General features: G+C 57.0%; 1 protein-coding gene across 2 annotated transcripts; it reads right to left on the bottom strand.

Moving 5' to 3' along the window:
- Positions 1-5,833: 5,833 nt before the first annotated feature.
- On the bottom strand, positions 5,834-10,081 carry PIM1 (Pim-1 proto-oncogene, serine/threonine kinase). 2 transcript variants are annotated; one of them, XM_051639273.1, is made up of 6 exons: positions 9,833-10,081; positions 9,639-9,745; positions 9,474-9,524; positions 8,674-9,040; positions 7,769-7,945; positions 5,834-7,303 (listed from the first exon to the last, which is right to left on the bottom strand). In XM_051639273.1, exons 1-6 carry the CDS (start codon positions 9,912-9,914, stop codon positions 7,146-7,148), a joined length of 942 nt encoding a protein of 313 aa, XP_051495233.1. In that variant the 5' UTR covers positions 9,915-10,081; the 3' UTR covers positions 5,834-7,145. The 2 variants fall into 2 exon arrangements, with proteins under 2 accessions (XP_051495233.1, XP_051495232.1); XM_051639272.1 differs by having other exon boundaries at positions 9,639-10,081.
- Positions 10,082-14,713: the final 4,632 nt, after the last annotated feature.

Here is a 14,713-nt window from a genome sequence, read left to right as displayed (position 1 = left end):
GAAACGCTGCCGGGGGTGACGGCCCTGGGGCCTCGGTCGTGCCTGGTGTGGGCTGAGGAGGCCGGGCTGGGCTGTCCTTGTCACCCCGGGGCCGCGGGGACCTCCTTTTCCTGGAGAAAAGGGGTGATGGGCTCTGTGGGGAGCGCGCGGCCGCCTCTCGGGGTCCCGGCTGTGCCCGCCTGAGCCAGCTCCTCACGGGGTGCTCGGCTTCCCCTGCCTGCACAGGGCAGGAGGGGAGCTGGGTGTCCCCCGGGGTGCCTCGGGTGTCGGGGACAGGAGAAAAGGGACGGTGGTCACCCCCAGCTCAACCTCTAGCCGTCCCCTCGGGGTGAGCGCCCGGCTGGGGTGCCGAGCATCGCTCGGGGAGAGCCCTGGGGAGCCCTCTGGGATGTTGTGGGGCGCGCAGCGCTTCAAACAGGGATGAAGATTTGAAAAGCAGGCACTTTTCTGCGAAACCAGGCTGTTTTGGGAGGACTGGCTTGGCAGCAGAGGGCGGCACAGGCTCGTTGCTGGGTCCCAGCTGCAGAGCCTGGGCCTGTCCCCTGGGTGCTTTGCCCTGACCCAACCTGCTATTATTGCTTTTTCCCTCTCCTTGCTGCTCTCGAGGTACAGGAGGATATTTGGGGGAGCAGAACAAGCCCAAGACCATGGCAGAAAGGCCAGTAATTCTGGCAGTAGCCCGGGATTTCCAACAGCTTTCAATTGTGAACAAGAACGAAAGCTGAGAAAGGAGTCAGTTCCTTTTCCCATCCTGAAGCTGAAACGAAGAAAGGAAACTTAAGAGCTGACAAAAATACAGCGTTTTGAGGTACCCAGCTGCAGGGAGATCACTCCTGGTCTGTATTGGACGAGGAAAAGTTTCCAGAAAGGAGCTGGTTTCAAGAGGGAGGCACCCAGGACAGAAACACCGCTTTTTCAACCCAGAGTTAAAAACCTGTGGGCTTGAAAGATGGGAGAGAGTTGTTGCAAATCACTTCATCCCATAACATGACTGAAAAACTCTGGAGAAATGGGAACCATCCCACACTGGAGTGGGAGGGTTTGGTGTCAGTGGGAGGCTGATCACCCCAGAGTCTGTCCAGTCTGTCTCAGAGTCACTTGCAGTGTCTGCACCCCCTTACAAAGCCTCCTTCAGATGCCTGCTGTCCCCTCCACCTAGACGAGGTGGTTTCACTCTGCTGTTCCCTGAGGGATAGATCCTCCTTGGAGGAGTTTTCCCACCCGCTTTTCCATGGCAATTCACACATCATCTTCTCGTGCTTCGTTTATTTGCTTTTTCAAAGACTTTGTTTGGAAACACCCAGCTAGAAAAACAGGAGTGACCCCCTCCACCCTGAAGGTGCCTCATTGTCTGCTCTGCCCACATCCTGAAAAAGAGATAAAACCCACCTAGAGGATGGGGAATCACACAATTGTCAGAGCTGGAAGGGGACCTCTAGAAGTCACCTAGTCCAACCCCCTGCTAAAGCAGGATCCCCTGGAGCACATTCCACAGGATGCATTCAGGAGGGTTTTGAACATCTCCAGAGGAGACTCCACAACCTGTCCCAGGGCTCTTTCACCCTCATAGTAAAGAACCTTTTCCTCATATTTAAATGGAACTTCTCATGCTCAGTTTGTGCCCGTTGCCCCTCGTCCTGTCACTGGGAACTACTGAACAAAATCTGGCTCCATCCTCCCTGCACCCACCCAAGTCCTGGGTATCCGTGACCGTGCTTGCTGGTGACAGCAGGAACCAACCAGCCAAACTGAGCCAAATCTATGAGCTTTGGAGTGATCTGCACACACACAGCAGGGATGCTACAGCAAGCAGTCTACTACCAGGAGTAGCCTGGCACCAAGGTTACAGCTGCCATGGCACATCCGTGCCCTGCGGTTGGCAACACGGGGGCGATTTCCGTGGGGGTCGGTACCGATGCCTTCCGAAACTTGTCTTGGGGATGGGGGGGGGGGGAGAAAGACCAGCCCTGCCTGCCCATTTCTAGGGAGGAAGCTGAAGAATTTCGGCAGGTTTTTGACCTGAAATGACATTTTGCTGTTTCTGTTTTTCTCACAGCTTTCGCAGCAGAGCCAGAGCTCCCTTCCTGCCAATGCTCTCGTGCCTGCTCCCCTGTGCCATTTCAGGTTGACTGAAGTGGCTGCTTCAATTTGAAACAGGAGCTGTTGTTTCAGTTTTCGGGGTGGCTTAACCCCCTCCTAACTGTAATAAACACAGTGATTAAGGCCGCAAAAACTTTACTCGGGAGGAAGGGGACCAAAAGCTTGGAAAAGGATGAAGGAAACATGCTTTAAAAATATGTTTCTTTAGCTGAAGCTGCTAAATTTGACTCAACTTTACACACTGGAAAGGTTTTGCGGTTGTTGTGGTTTGGGGTTTGTTGTTTTTTTTTTTACAGTGAATAAAGTGTTTTTTCCTCACAAAAACCCCCACCAACTCTGGGGCTGAGTGATGCAGTTTCGATGTGTCACGGAGGCAGGGTTAGAGCAGATCCCACTCTCAGGATGTAGGTGTCAACTCCAAAACATAACTCTGGTCTCGAGCAGGGCTCCAGGTGTCCAAAACCAGCACCTGGCCCCCTTTCCCAGCACAGCACTGGGTTTTTTTTTTCTGAAGAGATCTGCAAAGGGACACATTTCACCCCAGGTTCATCCTGAGGAGGGTGAAGGGCTTTGGTCTTAGCTCCTGGAGGCCTCACTTCCCTGCCTGAGGGATGTGAGGACACGGGGAGTTTGAAGCTGGGAGCTCCTCCACCGCTGGTTCCACCAGCCCAAGGAGGGATAGTGCAGGGAAAGGAAGGCAAGCCCAAGCTGCACCACAAATGATCAGCAGCGAGTCAGGGCCCCGTGCCTCAGTTTCCCCACATGCCCCATGGAGATAATGCTGTTGCCACACAGGCCGTTGGGCAAAGCACTCGGGAGACCAGCACCCACAAGGGTTCATTACCAGGGAGCTGGAGCCGTGGGACACCTGGTTTGCTGATAATTCACCTCATCCTAAGGCAGGTGTTGAAAATAGCTCCTGTGACTCACGGTGCCGAGAAGGGCCAAAGGGTTTCAGACACCACCTCGGGGGCAGCTGGATGTTTTCAATGGCATGGCACACAGGGAGAGATGCCACCTCCTAGTCTCCAGCTCTTCAGGTTCCCTGTGGCCAGCCCAGCCCTCGCTCCCTGGGCAGCTTTCTCCTCAGTGCTCATGTTTTTCCAGCCGTGGCAGACGTTTGGCTGTAGCTCATCTCCCATTCCCAGAAAGGAATGTGGAAAATATAAATGTCCCTTTTGCTGTGGCTCCAGGCTCCCCTGACCAGTCCTTTCTGCATCACCAAGCACCTTGGCTGTGTACAGGAACATGTACAGGATGGATGTGGACAGGAAGCCAAAGGTGTCAGGAGTGCTGGCCCTTTGCAAGTCCTCAGCCATCCATGGGGTGCTAGTGCTCCCAGAACAGGAGGTCCAGAAGCCTGAAAACTCATCCAGGTCCTCTCATCCTGGTCCTCATCTTTTTTTCCAGTTTCTGAACTGCAGGTGTTTCTCCTGCTTCCCAGGGAGAAACAAAAAGCTGTGAAATGGAGGTGGGAGAGTGATGCTGGCTCTGAACAGCTTCCTGCTGGGTAACTCCTGTGGGTCTTCATCCTCTCCTGTCATAGCTGATGGCCTCAAAGTGCAGTGAACATTCCCCCATCAAGGAGAAACAAGGGGTGAAAAGACCTTTTCCTTTCCTCCAGCCCCCATGCCACGATGGGATGGTGATGGGCAGCAGGGAGGGGACCGACAGGCAGGCGACGCAGCAGCTGCCCATCTTCAGGTCCCCATCACATCTACCACGGTCCTTCCCTGATGCCAGAACTCTGGGACCCAAACCTGCTGGCTCTCTGCCTTGTGAAGGTGTCCCTGCCCAGGGGATCAAACACACACCCATCCTTTTCCAGCACCCAACCCTGGGATTCACCCAGTCACAGGGCAAGATGGTCACCGGGGTCTTGTAGGGGGGAAGACGATGGCGCCGTTCCCCTCCTGCAGCACAAACACAATCATCAGCAGCAGGCAGAAAAGAAGCGACTATCAGCACCCCAGCCCCACGCTGGACCTGCTGAGCCTTTTTGAGGCAAGTTTTCTAAGAAACACCGCAGCAGTTAGCGAGTGTTTACGGGAAGGGCGGGCCGAGCGTGGCCTGCAGCGGCTGCGATAGCATTTTGGTGGTGCTGAGGGAGGGAACAGTGGGCTACCCGGGGGGCTCAGCAGCAGGAGGAGTGGTGGAGAGGTTTGCTTTCGTGTAAGAGCAGCTTCCCGGATGGTCTAAGAGGTGGGGGGGGGGAGAGAGAGAGAGGGGAGGTTAAATACAAACCACAGCTCAAAATAGGCCTGAAGTTTGAAGGCGTTTGGAGCTGCGCTTCCTGCTTCGAGCAGCCCCGAGGAGGAGATGAAAGATGCAGCTGAGGAAAGGAAAAAAAAAAAAACACAAACCAAAAAGCAAAACAAACAGACTTAACACTTTCTGCTGAAGGCAGAGGCGCAGCAGTGACACAGCACACCAGGTCACCCCACAAAGCTTTTCCAAGGTTATGGAAAGAGGTGCTGACAAGGCCCGGGTGAGGCAGGGAAAGGGGCTGTTCCCTGGGGGTTTTAAGCAAGGAAAGACCCGTGCGACCCTAGGAAAAGCCCTGGGCAAACCAAGGAACCACCAGGGCAACCCTAGGAAAGGCTCTGGGCAAACCTAGGAAGCACCAGGGCAACCCTAGGAAAGGCCCTGGGCAAACCAAGGAAACACCAGGGCAAACCTGGGAAAGGGCTCTGGGCAATCCAAGGAAAGGGCTTGTTCTGGGTCAGATCTGCCTGGGGGATTTGCAAAATAACCTGCAGAAAGGGAAACATGCCCCTTGCTTGGAGCTGACACGCAGCCTTGTGAGCGCACAAGCAGCTCCATCAGGTCAAGCAGCAACGGAGCTTCAAAATTCACACATTAGTCTTTTTAAAAAGCCCAAGAAAAAAAACCAAAACAACACACAAAAAAGCAACACTCCTGAAGCCAAAGTGCTGCGGAGCTGGGCAGGGGGGTTTGACAGTTTGGAGGGTAAAAGCCTGAGCGAAGCGTTGCCGCGGCTGCCCAAGAGTGACCGACTTCTCGTCCTCCCAAGATCGACTCGACTTCCTCCGGCTCCACGTTGGCCGCAGCCGGGCTGGAGGTGGGGACAGCCGGCCCTGGAGGTGGGGACAGCCCGGCGGCTGCTTTCCTCACCCACCGGCAGCCGGCACGCAACGCCCGCCAACAGAGCCGGAGCAACAGGATCTGCCCTACCAAAATGTAATTTGGCTGACAACATCCGGCCTTTCGTAAGGCTGCTTTGATCTTTGTTTACTCGCTGTCCCCAGCACATGCTCCGCACCAGCCTGCTGGATGAATAGGAACGAGAAAGGCTCCACACTCCCTTTGATCTCTCTCAGGAGTCCTGCCAGGAGCAGTCGGTGCTGGAAAGACTCGGCCAAGGGCTGGATCCAGCCTTCCCCGTGGTGCTGTCAGCCAGCTGGTCCTGCTTGATGCCGCTTGACAAGACTTCGGGTGGGATCTCTGGTGTGATCGTGGTTGGAGACAAACCGGTGGTCCCCGAAGTAGCCATGGTGTGGTCACCAGCAGCCAGCACGCTCCCAACATCCTTCATCTCCTTCTCTGGAGACTCTCAGGACCCATCTGGATGCGTTTCTGTGTGACCTGGCCTAGAATTCTGTGGTGACCCTGCTCTGGCAGAGGGATTGAACTCCATCTCCAGAGGTTCCGTCCCCTGCCATTCTGTCATTCTGTGCTTCAGCCCTGCCCCACAAGAAAGGGACGTCTCAAATCACATCGAGTGGTTTGTTTTTATTTAAAACCGCATAAAAAAAATAAGATTTCTGAATTCCCCTGTACAATATTAACTAGTAACAAAAAAAAAAAAAAAAAAAAAACCAACAAACCCGCCGGCTAAACACTTGGTTACATGGAAAGACTCGACAGCACAGACAGCCCAGGCTGGCTCCCCCCTCTCCAGCCAAGACACCCATGGGGAAAACAACCCAAAAAACTCATCTGCACAAGGCAGGGAAACAACAGCAACCAGGACAGTGACAGCTGGGGAGCAACAGCCGCTCCACACCTCTGCCAAACACCCGACGGAAACGCTACGGACCCGGGGAGGGACACTGGACAGACACGGAGGGAAGACCCCAATGGGAAACTGGGGAGGGGGGGGGGGATCAGCAGCTGTGAGAAGCAAGGTGTGGGCTGGAAACCCACGTGAATTATAAATAAATAAATAAGTTATCCTACCAGCTAGACTTCTTATAAAAAAAAAACCAAAACACCAACAACCAAACAAACAAAACAAACCCAGAACAAATTCATGAAAATAAATTAACAAAAACCTGGAGAGAGAAAAAAAAAATATGAAAACAAGTAAAATCTTATCACTATTAACAACTGTACAACGAGCTTTGCTTCTATAGAACTTTGTATACTCTGTTGGTTTGCATTGTTTGTGCATTCGTGAGGGCACAGGGAAGCAAAGAACTGCAGAAAAATCCTCGTGAGGTGGAGGCACAGGAGGTGAGGCATTGCCTGCTTGGCTCCCAAACATCTTCTGACCAGTTTTCTTTTGGAAAAGGGAAAAAAGAAACTATATACCCAGGCGAGTCTTGGAAAAGCAGCAGTGTAGGAAAATTCAAGTATTTTTTCCTCCAGAACAGCCCAGATCTCAACTGAAGGCACTCGAGCGTGGTGATAGAGGAGAAGAGACAGCCATTTGACCACGGCACCTGCCCACCCCCAAGTCAGTTTTCTACCATTGAAGCTTTCCTTGCAATAAGGTCTCCAATCCTCTTGCGGTCCCGGAGATTCAGCAGGTCCAGAAGACATGTGGGAGCCTCCAAAAACAGAACCAAAACAAAAAAACCCAACAACAACAACAAAAAATTACTGGCAAAACATCAAACGAGACAGGGTCACTCAGATGGAGTCCAGGACAGCTGGGTTGGATGGTGGCCACCAGCACCTAGAAGACCAGTCTCCAGTTCCAGACCAAGGTGTGCGTGTTCCCATCTGGTGATCCCTGCTCGGTGCTACAGTCACGAGGAAATCTGGAGTTCATTGCTTCTCTGGCCAGATGCGTGGGGCTGTTACTTGCCAGACCCCTGAATCAAACTGTGCAGGTGGATCTCTGCAGTTTCCTGGGCCAGGAGGATGCCCTGCAGCCAAGAATGGTTGAAAATATCTTCCAAAGACGGCCTGTCCGAGGGGCATATGGACAAACACCACCTGATGAGATGCTGGCACTCTGGGGAGAGAAACCAGAAACCACTGGTCAGTCAGAGAAGACTTTTGTTTACTTTGTACCACTGTCCAGTTCCCAGGCCATGCCGGGTGTGATCAGAGCTGCAGAGATTTCACAGAATTGTCTAGAGATCATCTAGTCCAACTCTGCTACTAAAGCACCCAAACCTATCGATTATTTGTTTTGAAGGAGAGCAGGATGGCTGGACATGTGCTACCTCCTCTCCAAGTAACCATGGGAGGTCAACCTCCTCAAGGGCCACCTCCTCCAGCTAACCATGGGAGATCAACCTCCTCAAGGGCCACCTCCTCCAGCTAACCATGGGAGATCAACCTCCTCAAGGGCCACCTCCTCCAGCTAACCATGGGAGATCAACCTCCTCTACAGCTCTAAGACCGGGGTGCTCGTGTGTCTGGTGCACCTCCCAAACCCCGTTATCCCTCTCCACTGCCCAGCCAGGTAACCCACCTAAGGAGATCCGCCGCCGGAAGAAGAGCTGTCCCCGGATGATGTCCTCATCCTGCTCGAAGGGGACATCCCCGCAGACCATGTCATAGAGCAGGACCCCCAGGGACCAGACGGTCGCCGAGCGGCCGTGGTAGCGGTGGTAGCGGATCCACTCGGGGGGGCTGTACACCCGGGTGCCTGCGGTGGGGGGGGGATACAGGCGGAGTTCATCCCGGGATCCTCACCGGAGGGATGCGGGATGGAGAGGGGGGGGTGGGAAGGCGGGACAGAGACGACACAGCCGTGACCCGCCACCCCCCCCCCCCCCCCCATCGCCAGCAGCACGTGACTGTTGTTTACAAACTTTGGGTTGTAAAATAATTCCGCGGGTGCCGGGAGAGGGCAGCACGGGGCTGGGGGCGGCGCGACCGTTACACGCCAGGGGGGGAAAAACCCCACGGGTGGGAGGGGAAAAACCACGCCTCCCCACCCCCCCACCCCCCCCCCCCCGCCTCAGCCCCGGCCAAAAAATAGAAATAATAATAATAACAACAGGGAAAGGCAAAACGAGGGGAGCCGAGCAGCCTCCTGCAAACCCAACTGGCCGGCTCACGGGTTTTGCAACCCCCCCTCCACACACACACCCCCCCCTCTCTGCTACCAACCCCCCCCCCAAGGGGTGTTTGTTTTGGTGGCGCCGGCTGCCCCCGCCCCAGGGGCAGGGTGGGTGGCAGAGGCTGTCGGCAGGGCCAGGAGCCGGCTCCCGTTTCACAACATCCGCCCGGTGCCAACAAGCAACTTGGCGGGCGGGCTGATTAATTAATCCCTCTCCCCAGGAAAGCAGGGAACCGCCGGGGCCGGGCAGCGCCCGGAGCATCCCAACCCCCCCCCCCAACACACACACACAGGGGGGCTTTGGGGCTCACCGTCAAATTCGGTGTAGACCGTGTCCTTGAGCAAGGTGCCGGAGCCGAAGTCGATGAGCTTGAGCTCCCCGGTGGCGAGGTCGACGATGATGTTCTCGTCCTTGATGTCGCGGTGCAGGACGCCGCAGCTGTTGCAGTGCCGCACGGCCTCCAGCACCTGGCGGAACAGCCCCCGGGCCAGCTCCTCCGACAGGGCCCCCCGCTCCGTGATGAAGTCGAACAGATCCTGCGAGCGCTCAGGACGCTCCAACACCAGCACGAAACAGTCTGGCAGCTCAAACCAGTCGACCAGCTGGATGACTCCGCGGAAGCCGGTGCCCACCTTGTTCAGCAGCACGATTTCCATCGGCACACGGATGCCGCTGGGCTGCGGGGGGGGGCGGACACGGACCACCAGGCCGTCAGCGGGGCTGTGGCTGCACCGGGAGCCCTGTACCCCCTGCCCGGGATGCTCCAGTGCCCCCGCGCTCAGCCCCACCGGTGCTGGGCATCCCCCCCGCCCCGGGTGATGCTCCGGTGCCCCCCTTGCTCGGCCTTATTGGTGCCTGGGCATCCCCCAGCCCCGGGAAAGCTCCGGTGCCCCCGCGTTCATCCCACCGGTGCTGTGCATCCCCCCCGCCCCAGGTGATGCTCCGGTGTCCCCCTGCCCAACCCCACCGGGGCTGTGCATCCCCCCGCCCCGGGTGATGATGCTCCGCGTCTCCTGGTAACCCCGCTCCCGCTCCCCGCCGTGGCGTCCCGGTTTCTCGACACCCCCCCCCCCCCCTCACCCCTTCCTCCCGGTAGCCCCCATCACTCACCAGCTCGCCCCACTCGGGGATGCGGTCCCGGGCCACGTGTTTGATGGCCACCTGCAAGCCGAGGGGAGCGGCGGGCTGAGCTCGGCGGGCCGGGCACACGCCGCCCGCCGCCCCCTCCTCCTCCTCCTCCTCCTCGCCCTCCGCCCCGCCGGCCCCGCCACTTACCGGCGTGCTGTCTGCCAGGCGGATACCGGAGTACACCGAGCCGAAGCCCCCGCTCCCCAGCAGCGGGCCCACCCGGTACAGCTTCTCCAGCGGCTCCTTCTCCTTCCCTGCGGGCCAAACCGGGCCGTTAAAAGCTGCGCTCGGGGCCCCAAACCGAACCGAACCGAGCAGAAGCCGCCTCGTTCCTTCCTTACCTGGCTGTAGTTTGGCGCTGTGGAGCTCCCCCCCGGTCCCGGCACGGAGATGGGCCAACGAATTAATTTTCGAGAGCAGCATCCCGTCTCTCTCGCCCGATTTCGGTGCCGTCCTCGGCACCTCCTGAACCGGACCCGGGCTCCGGTTGGGCTCGGTTCCGGTGGGTTTGCCGAGGGGCAGAGCTCCGGAGGGGAAGGTTAGAACCGCGGAGAGGGCGGCAGGGAGCGGCGGCGCGGCTGCTCCGCGCTCGGCCGGGCTCCCGTGTGGCTCGGCGGCCCCAGGCAGCCCCGTGAGTAGCGGGGGCCGGAGGCGGGACCGGGAGAGCCAGGGGGGCGGGGATTCCCCGGCAGGCCCGGCGGGACCGGCCCGCCCAGCCCCGCACAGCCAGTGAGAGCGAGCGGGGGGCGAGGCCGGCGCGGGAGCCACGACGTGGCGGGAAGGAAAAGGCGCCAAAGGCTGCCCGAGGAGGGGGTGGGGGGACCTTGATCTGGGGTGGGGGGGGTTTGGGGAGAGGGTTGAGGGAAGGGGAGTGAGAAATTAAGAGGGAGGGAGGGGGAGGAGCTGCCGCCCTCCGGTCGCGCCGCCGCCCCGCGCCCCTCCGCGTCCTTCGGTTGCCATGGCGGGGGCAGCGGAACCGGGGGGGGCTGTGGAACCGGGGGTCCCACTGTCGCGATAGCGCTGGGACCCCCGGATCGGGTCCTCTCCGTTCGGTTGCAGCGTCCCCACAAGCGGGCGGGCAGGATCCAAGCCGAGCGGCTCTCCCGCATCCATGTCAAAAACCCCCATTTTATTGTATGTTTTTGGTGAAGCTGATTTTCCACTTGATTATTTTTCCCTGCCCTCTCACGACTTCCCGGTGGTGCTCGGCAATCCCTCAGACCCCATCCCACCCGTTCACCCCACATTACTTCATCCCGGGCAAACCAGTGTCTGAACTTTTCCCTTTTCTAGTAAAAGCAGCGATTCCAGCTGGGGACTCTTGACTAACAACTCTTTAAAAAAAATAATAAAATAAATAAAAATTCCCTTTTTTTTTCCCCTCAGAAGTTACTGGCTGAGATGCTTTCCTGAGTTCCAGAGATAAGATAAATAATTTACTGGATGGAGGTCTCTGATTACTCACTCTATTAGCATGTGGAGCAAAGAGCTCCAGCCACCAGGAGCTGAATTATTCCAGACGAAGCCCATCTGGGTTCCTGCTCCCCGAGAGAGATCGAGGAGTTCCCAGCATCCCACACATACTTGTGGGATGAATTGCTTGAAATCGAATGGGGCTTTACTGGAAGTGCTGGTGAGCTCCCCAGTCCTTTCGTGTTTCTTGAAATCGATACAGAAATAAGAAGGAAATAAAAAATAAAACACAACCAAAATGCAAAGCCCCCCCAAAAAGTCTTGTGGCTCAGCCCTCGTGCTGGCTGGGAAGGGCTTGTCACCACCATTGCCTCTTTTAGACTTTACCAAGAATGTGGCACATCCTCTTTCAGGGGCCTGAAACCAACTACAAACCTAAAACCAGAAAAACCTACCACTGATTCTTTATTTTTGTTTTTCCCCAGAAGTTGACGTTTTTATCGGGGGGGGGGGGAGGAGGGAAAAGTGGAGGATCTGACCCACTTCTTCCCTTTTTTTTTGTTTGTTTTCAATCTTATTTTAAATCTATTGTTATTATTTGGGGTGATGCAAAAGCTGAGGGTGGAGGGGAGGGGCAGGCAGCACCTTTCTCCTGCCTTTATTCCCACCCAACGCTTGGGCATATTTGGGACAACTGGTTCTTCCAGTCGATGCTCAGCCATGGGATGAGGTGACTCAGCATCTGGCCCCAAAACTCAAATCAAATACTTTTTTTTTTTTTTTTTTTTCCCTGGGATGATGAAAGTTACCAAAGGGGCTGCCCTGGAAACCTGGGCTCTGTATTGACAAACAAAGCTCACCCTGGGAGTGGCCAAGCTTTCCTGGGGGCTGCCTTCTCCTGACCTCCTTGGGAGGTGCAACCTTCTTCCTTGCTCTGCCCCAAACCTGCTAATTAGCGTCGAAGGGAAACAACGTGTCTTACAACCTGGATGATCCGGGGCCAAATCATCCTTCTGCGTAAACCTGCCCAGCTCCTCATTTCCCCAGGGGACTGAGTCAGTGGCCACTTCTTCCTGCTGCTGTGGAGGGGTTTGCATCCCTTCTGGGTTGGGGAAAAACCCCATGGTTTTGGAGGTGATGGGGAGCAATTGCTGCAGCTGTGTGGAGCAGAATGTCCCCCCATTTCCCAGCTGTATCCATCTCTTTCCAGAATAACCCACCCAGACACATCCCTGTTCCCCAAATTACCCCAAACCAGGACTGGAAGCCACTTTTTTTTTCCCCCCAAGCCCATCCCACATACTCACCTCTATCCCTACTAGCCCAGGCAAGGCCACTGGGATGTGTCAGCCATTTAAAAGCCAACATGAAACAAACCCCATCCTGCTTCCTACCCGCTTTGCCCTCATCCCAAGGAATTGCTTCTATTCCCAGCCCTCTTCCTCTGGGATGAAAGCTGCTGAGGAAGCCAAGTGCAGGAGAGCACACCTTGCACGGACACAGGGATGTCCAAGCAGGTCCTGCCTTGGCCAGGCAGCAGCATCCCTGACCCAGGCTGCCTCTTTCCACCCCTGTGTCCAACCCGAGCTCCCCGGGGAGCAGTTTGCAGCTCAGAGGGCTCGAAAGGAGGCAAAAAAAACCCACGCGGGATCATGCCTGGGAAGAAGCAGGACCCCGGGATGGCACATGATGGCAGGTCTGGGGGAAGAGGAGCTCTCAGCAGACATCAAAAGATCAGTTCGCAGCACTGCAAACAATCCCGGCAGCTTTCGGGCTCTTCAGCGGCATTCCAGTCTAACCGGGGCTGCCTTGCATGATAATCAGGCTTAATTACTGCTTTATCGCTTGATTGCTGTGCTGGGCCCTCGGAGCCGCAGTGTTGCTTTCGCAGTTTACTTTTTGTATTTCCTCCCCCCCCACCCCCCACCTCCCTCTCCGCCTTCCCCGCCAGCACAATTAGTAAATAGGTGAAAATGAGGAGGCCCAGGGCAATACCCAGGGCGGAGAGAGGGGCGAATTGCTGCCCAGGAGGCCCTGGGGTGGGGTGAGGAAACAGATTTGCAGCCCATGAAGAGCTAAAATTGAGGTTTCCACCTGTGTCCTGCAGGCGAAACATCAAGGTCAATGCCAAGCCAGGAGCACAACCCCCATATCAGCCCCGCGAGCATCCCCCTCCGGAGCGGACAGCATCCCTGGAGGAGGGAAGGGAGGGTTGCAAGGACCATTAAAGCCGTGACACAGAAAGGCTGTGGTTTTCCTAACACGAGCTTTGAGTCACGGCGTGACCTTGGTGTGTTTCCCGTGGCTCCGGTGCCCGCAGAACCGGCTGGTCCAGGGCGTGGGGCGAAGCGGCGGCCCCGACCGGCTGCACGAAACCACCGTGGGGCTGGTGAAGGTGCTCCCACCTCACTTCCATGAGCTGTCCCAGGCCGTGCCAGCCAGGAAGCAGGCTCTGCCCTCGGCCAGGCAATGGGTGTCACGGTTGGGACCCCCCCGGTGTGCTGTCACCTGCTTCAAGTCCCCTCTGACGGGCGGTGAAGTGGTGCCTCGGTGTCCCAGTGGTGGCTTTGGATGTGCAATAAAACCCTCGTGTGTTCCCCAGCGTTGTCACAGTGCAAGTGAGGGGCATCATCCTGCAGGATGTGGCCAGTCCCAAGGTGCCCAGAGGCTCCTGGGGGCCGCAGAGGTGCTGGGCTCCCCCAAAAGTGGGTTGGGATCATGGATGCTGAGAGCCAGTGTGGCCACAGGGTGCTGGAGGGGTGTTGCTTCTCACCCTCTGGGTTCCCAGACCCAGTTGGGACCCCAGTGCTGTGGTGGCACCTTGGGAACCACACGTCCCATCCTGGGCTGGAGTCACCCACGGACAGACAGATCCTCACTGGAGCACCCCAAAACCCCTCCAAGCCCTTCTTAGGAGGGTCGGGTCTTTAAGCCAGCACCCAATCCTGGGCCTTGGGGTGCCAATCCCTGCTGTTTTACCAGGGTGATGGGACCTGTGAGTGGAGCAGACGATGCAGGGATCTCCCCTGCACCCCAGGAGGAGCAGACGTGGGGATTTCTTTATTCATTCGATTTAATTTGTGTCTGTGAGTGTGTGTCGGATTTTTAGCGCGGGCTTTCGGGGAGAGGTGTGCGGGGAGGCGGCAGCGTGGCTAATCTGCTTTGTGAATGGAGCTGCACGGGGGGTGGAAGGGGGGGGCGAGAAGGAGGAGGGGGCTCGAGGGGGATCGGAGAGGTGGAGGGAGCCACATATTTGGGATTCCTTCATCTGGGTGGGCTCCTTCTCCCCAGACTCTCAGGATGTGGGAAATGGAAGATGAAAGGAGCTGCATTTCCAGCCTCTCGGGTTACAATGTCTAAAGCAGAAAAGGGTGGTTGGGGGTTGGAGGGGAGAGGGGAGGGGGGGGGTGGTGGTTAAAAAAGAGGGAGGAGAAGGAGAAGGAGGAGGGGGAGTGGGATGCTACAGGGAAACCTGGGTTGGGAAATGGCCCGGCGAGGTTGGGGCAGGGAAGGGGGCGGCTGGGGCCGAGTCCGCTCGTGTTTCACATCACGTCAGGGCTGAGGAATTTCCTCTGCTCTGGGGGTGCCTCGCAGAGAAAAAGGGGGGAGGCTTGGAGGGTAGTCGGGGATGAATAATAGCCAAGAGGCAAGGGATTAAAAGTGTTACCCAGGGGCTGCTGTTGACAAGCAAACCCTCTTGCAGCGCAGAGGGGGATGCAGGAGGGTGATGGTGGGGACCCCAGGCCACACACCGCCCCAATCCCACCCCCGGTGAGCAGAGAGGGGTGATGGACCCAGCCCCTGTGGGG

Source organism: Apus apus, chromosome 23, assembly GCF_020740795.1.
Source record: "Apus apus isolate bApuApu2 chromosome 23, bApuApu2.pri.cur, whole genome shotgun sequence".
Classification (NCBI taxonomy): Eukaryota; Metazoa; Chordata; class Aves; order Apodiformes; family Apodidae; genus Apus; species Apus apus.
Note: the sequence above shows the minus strand (reverse complement) of the source record. Positions and strands in the feature narration are given on the sequence as shown.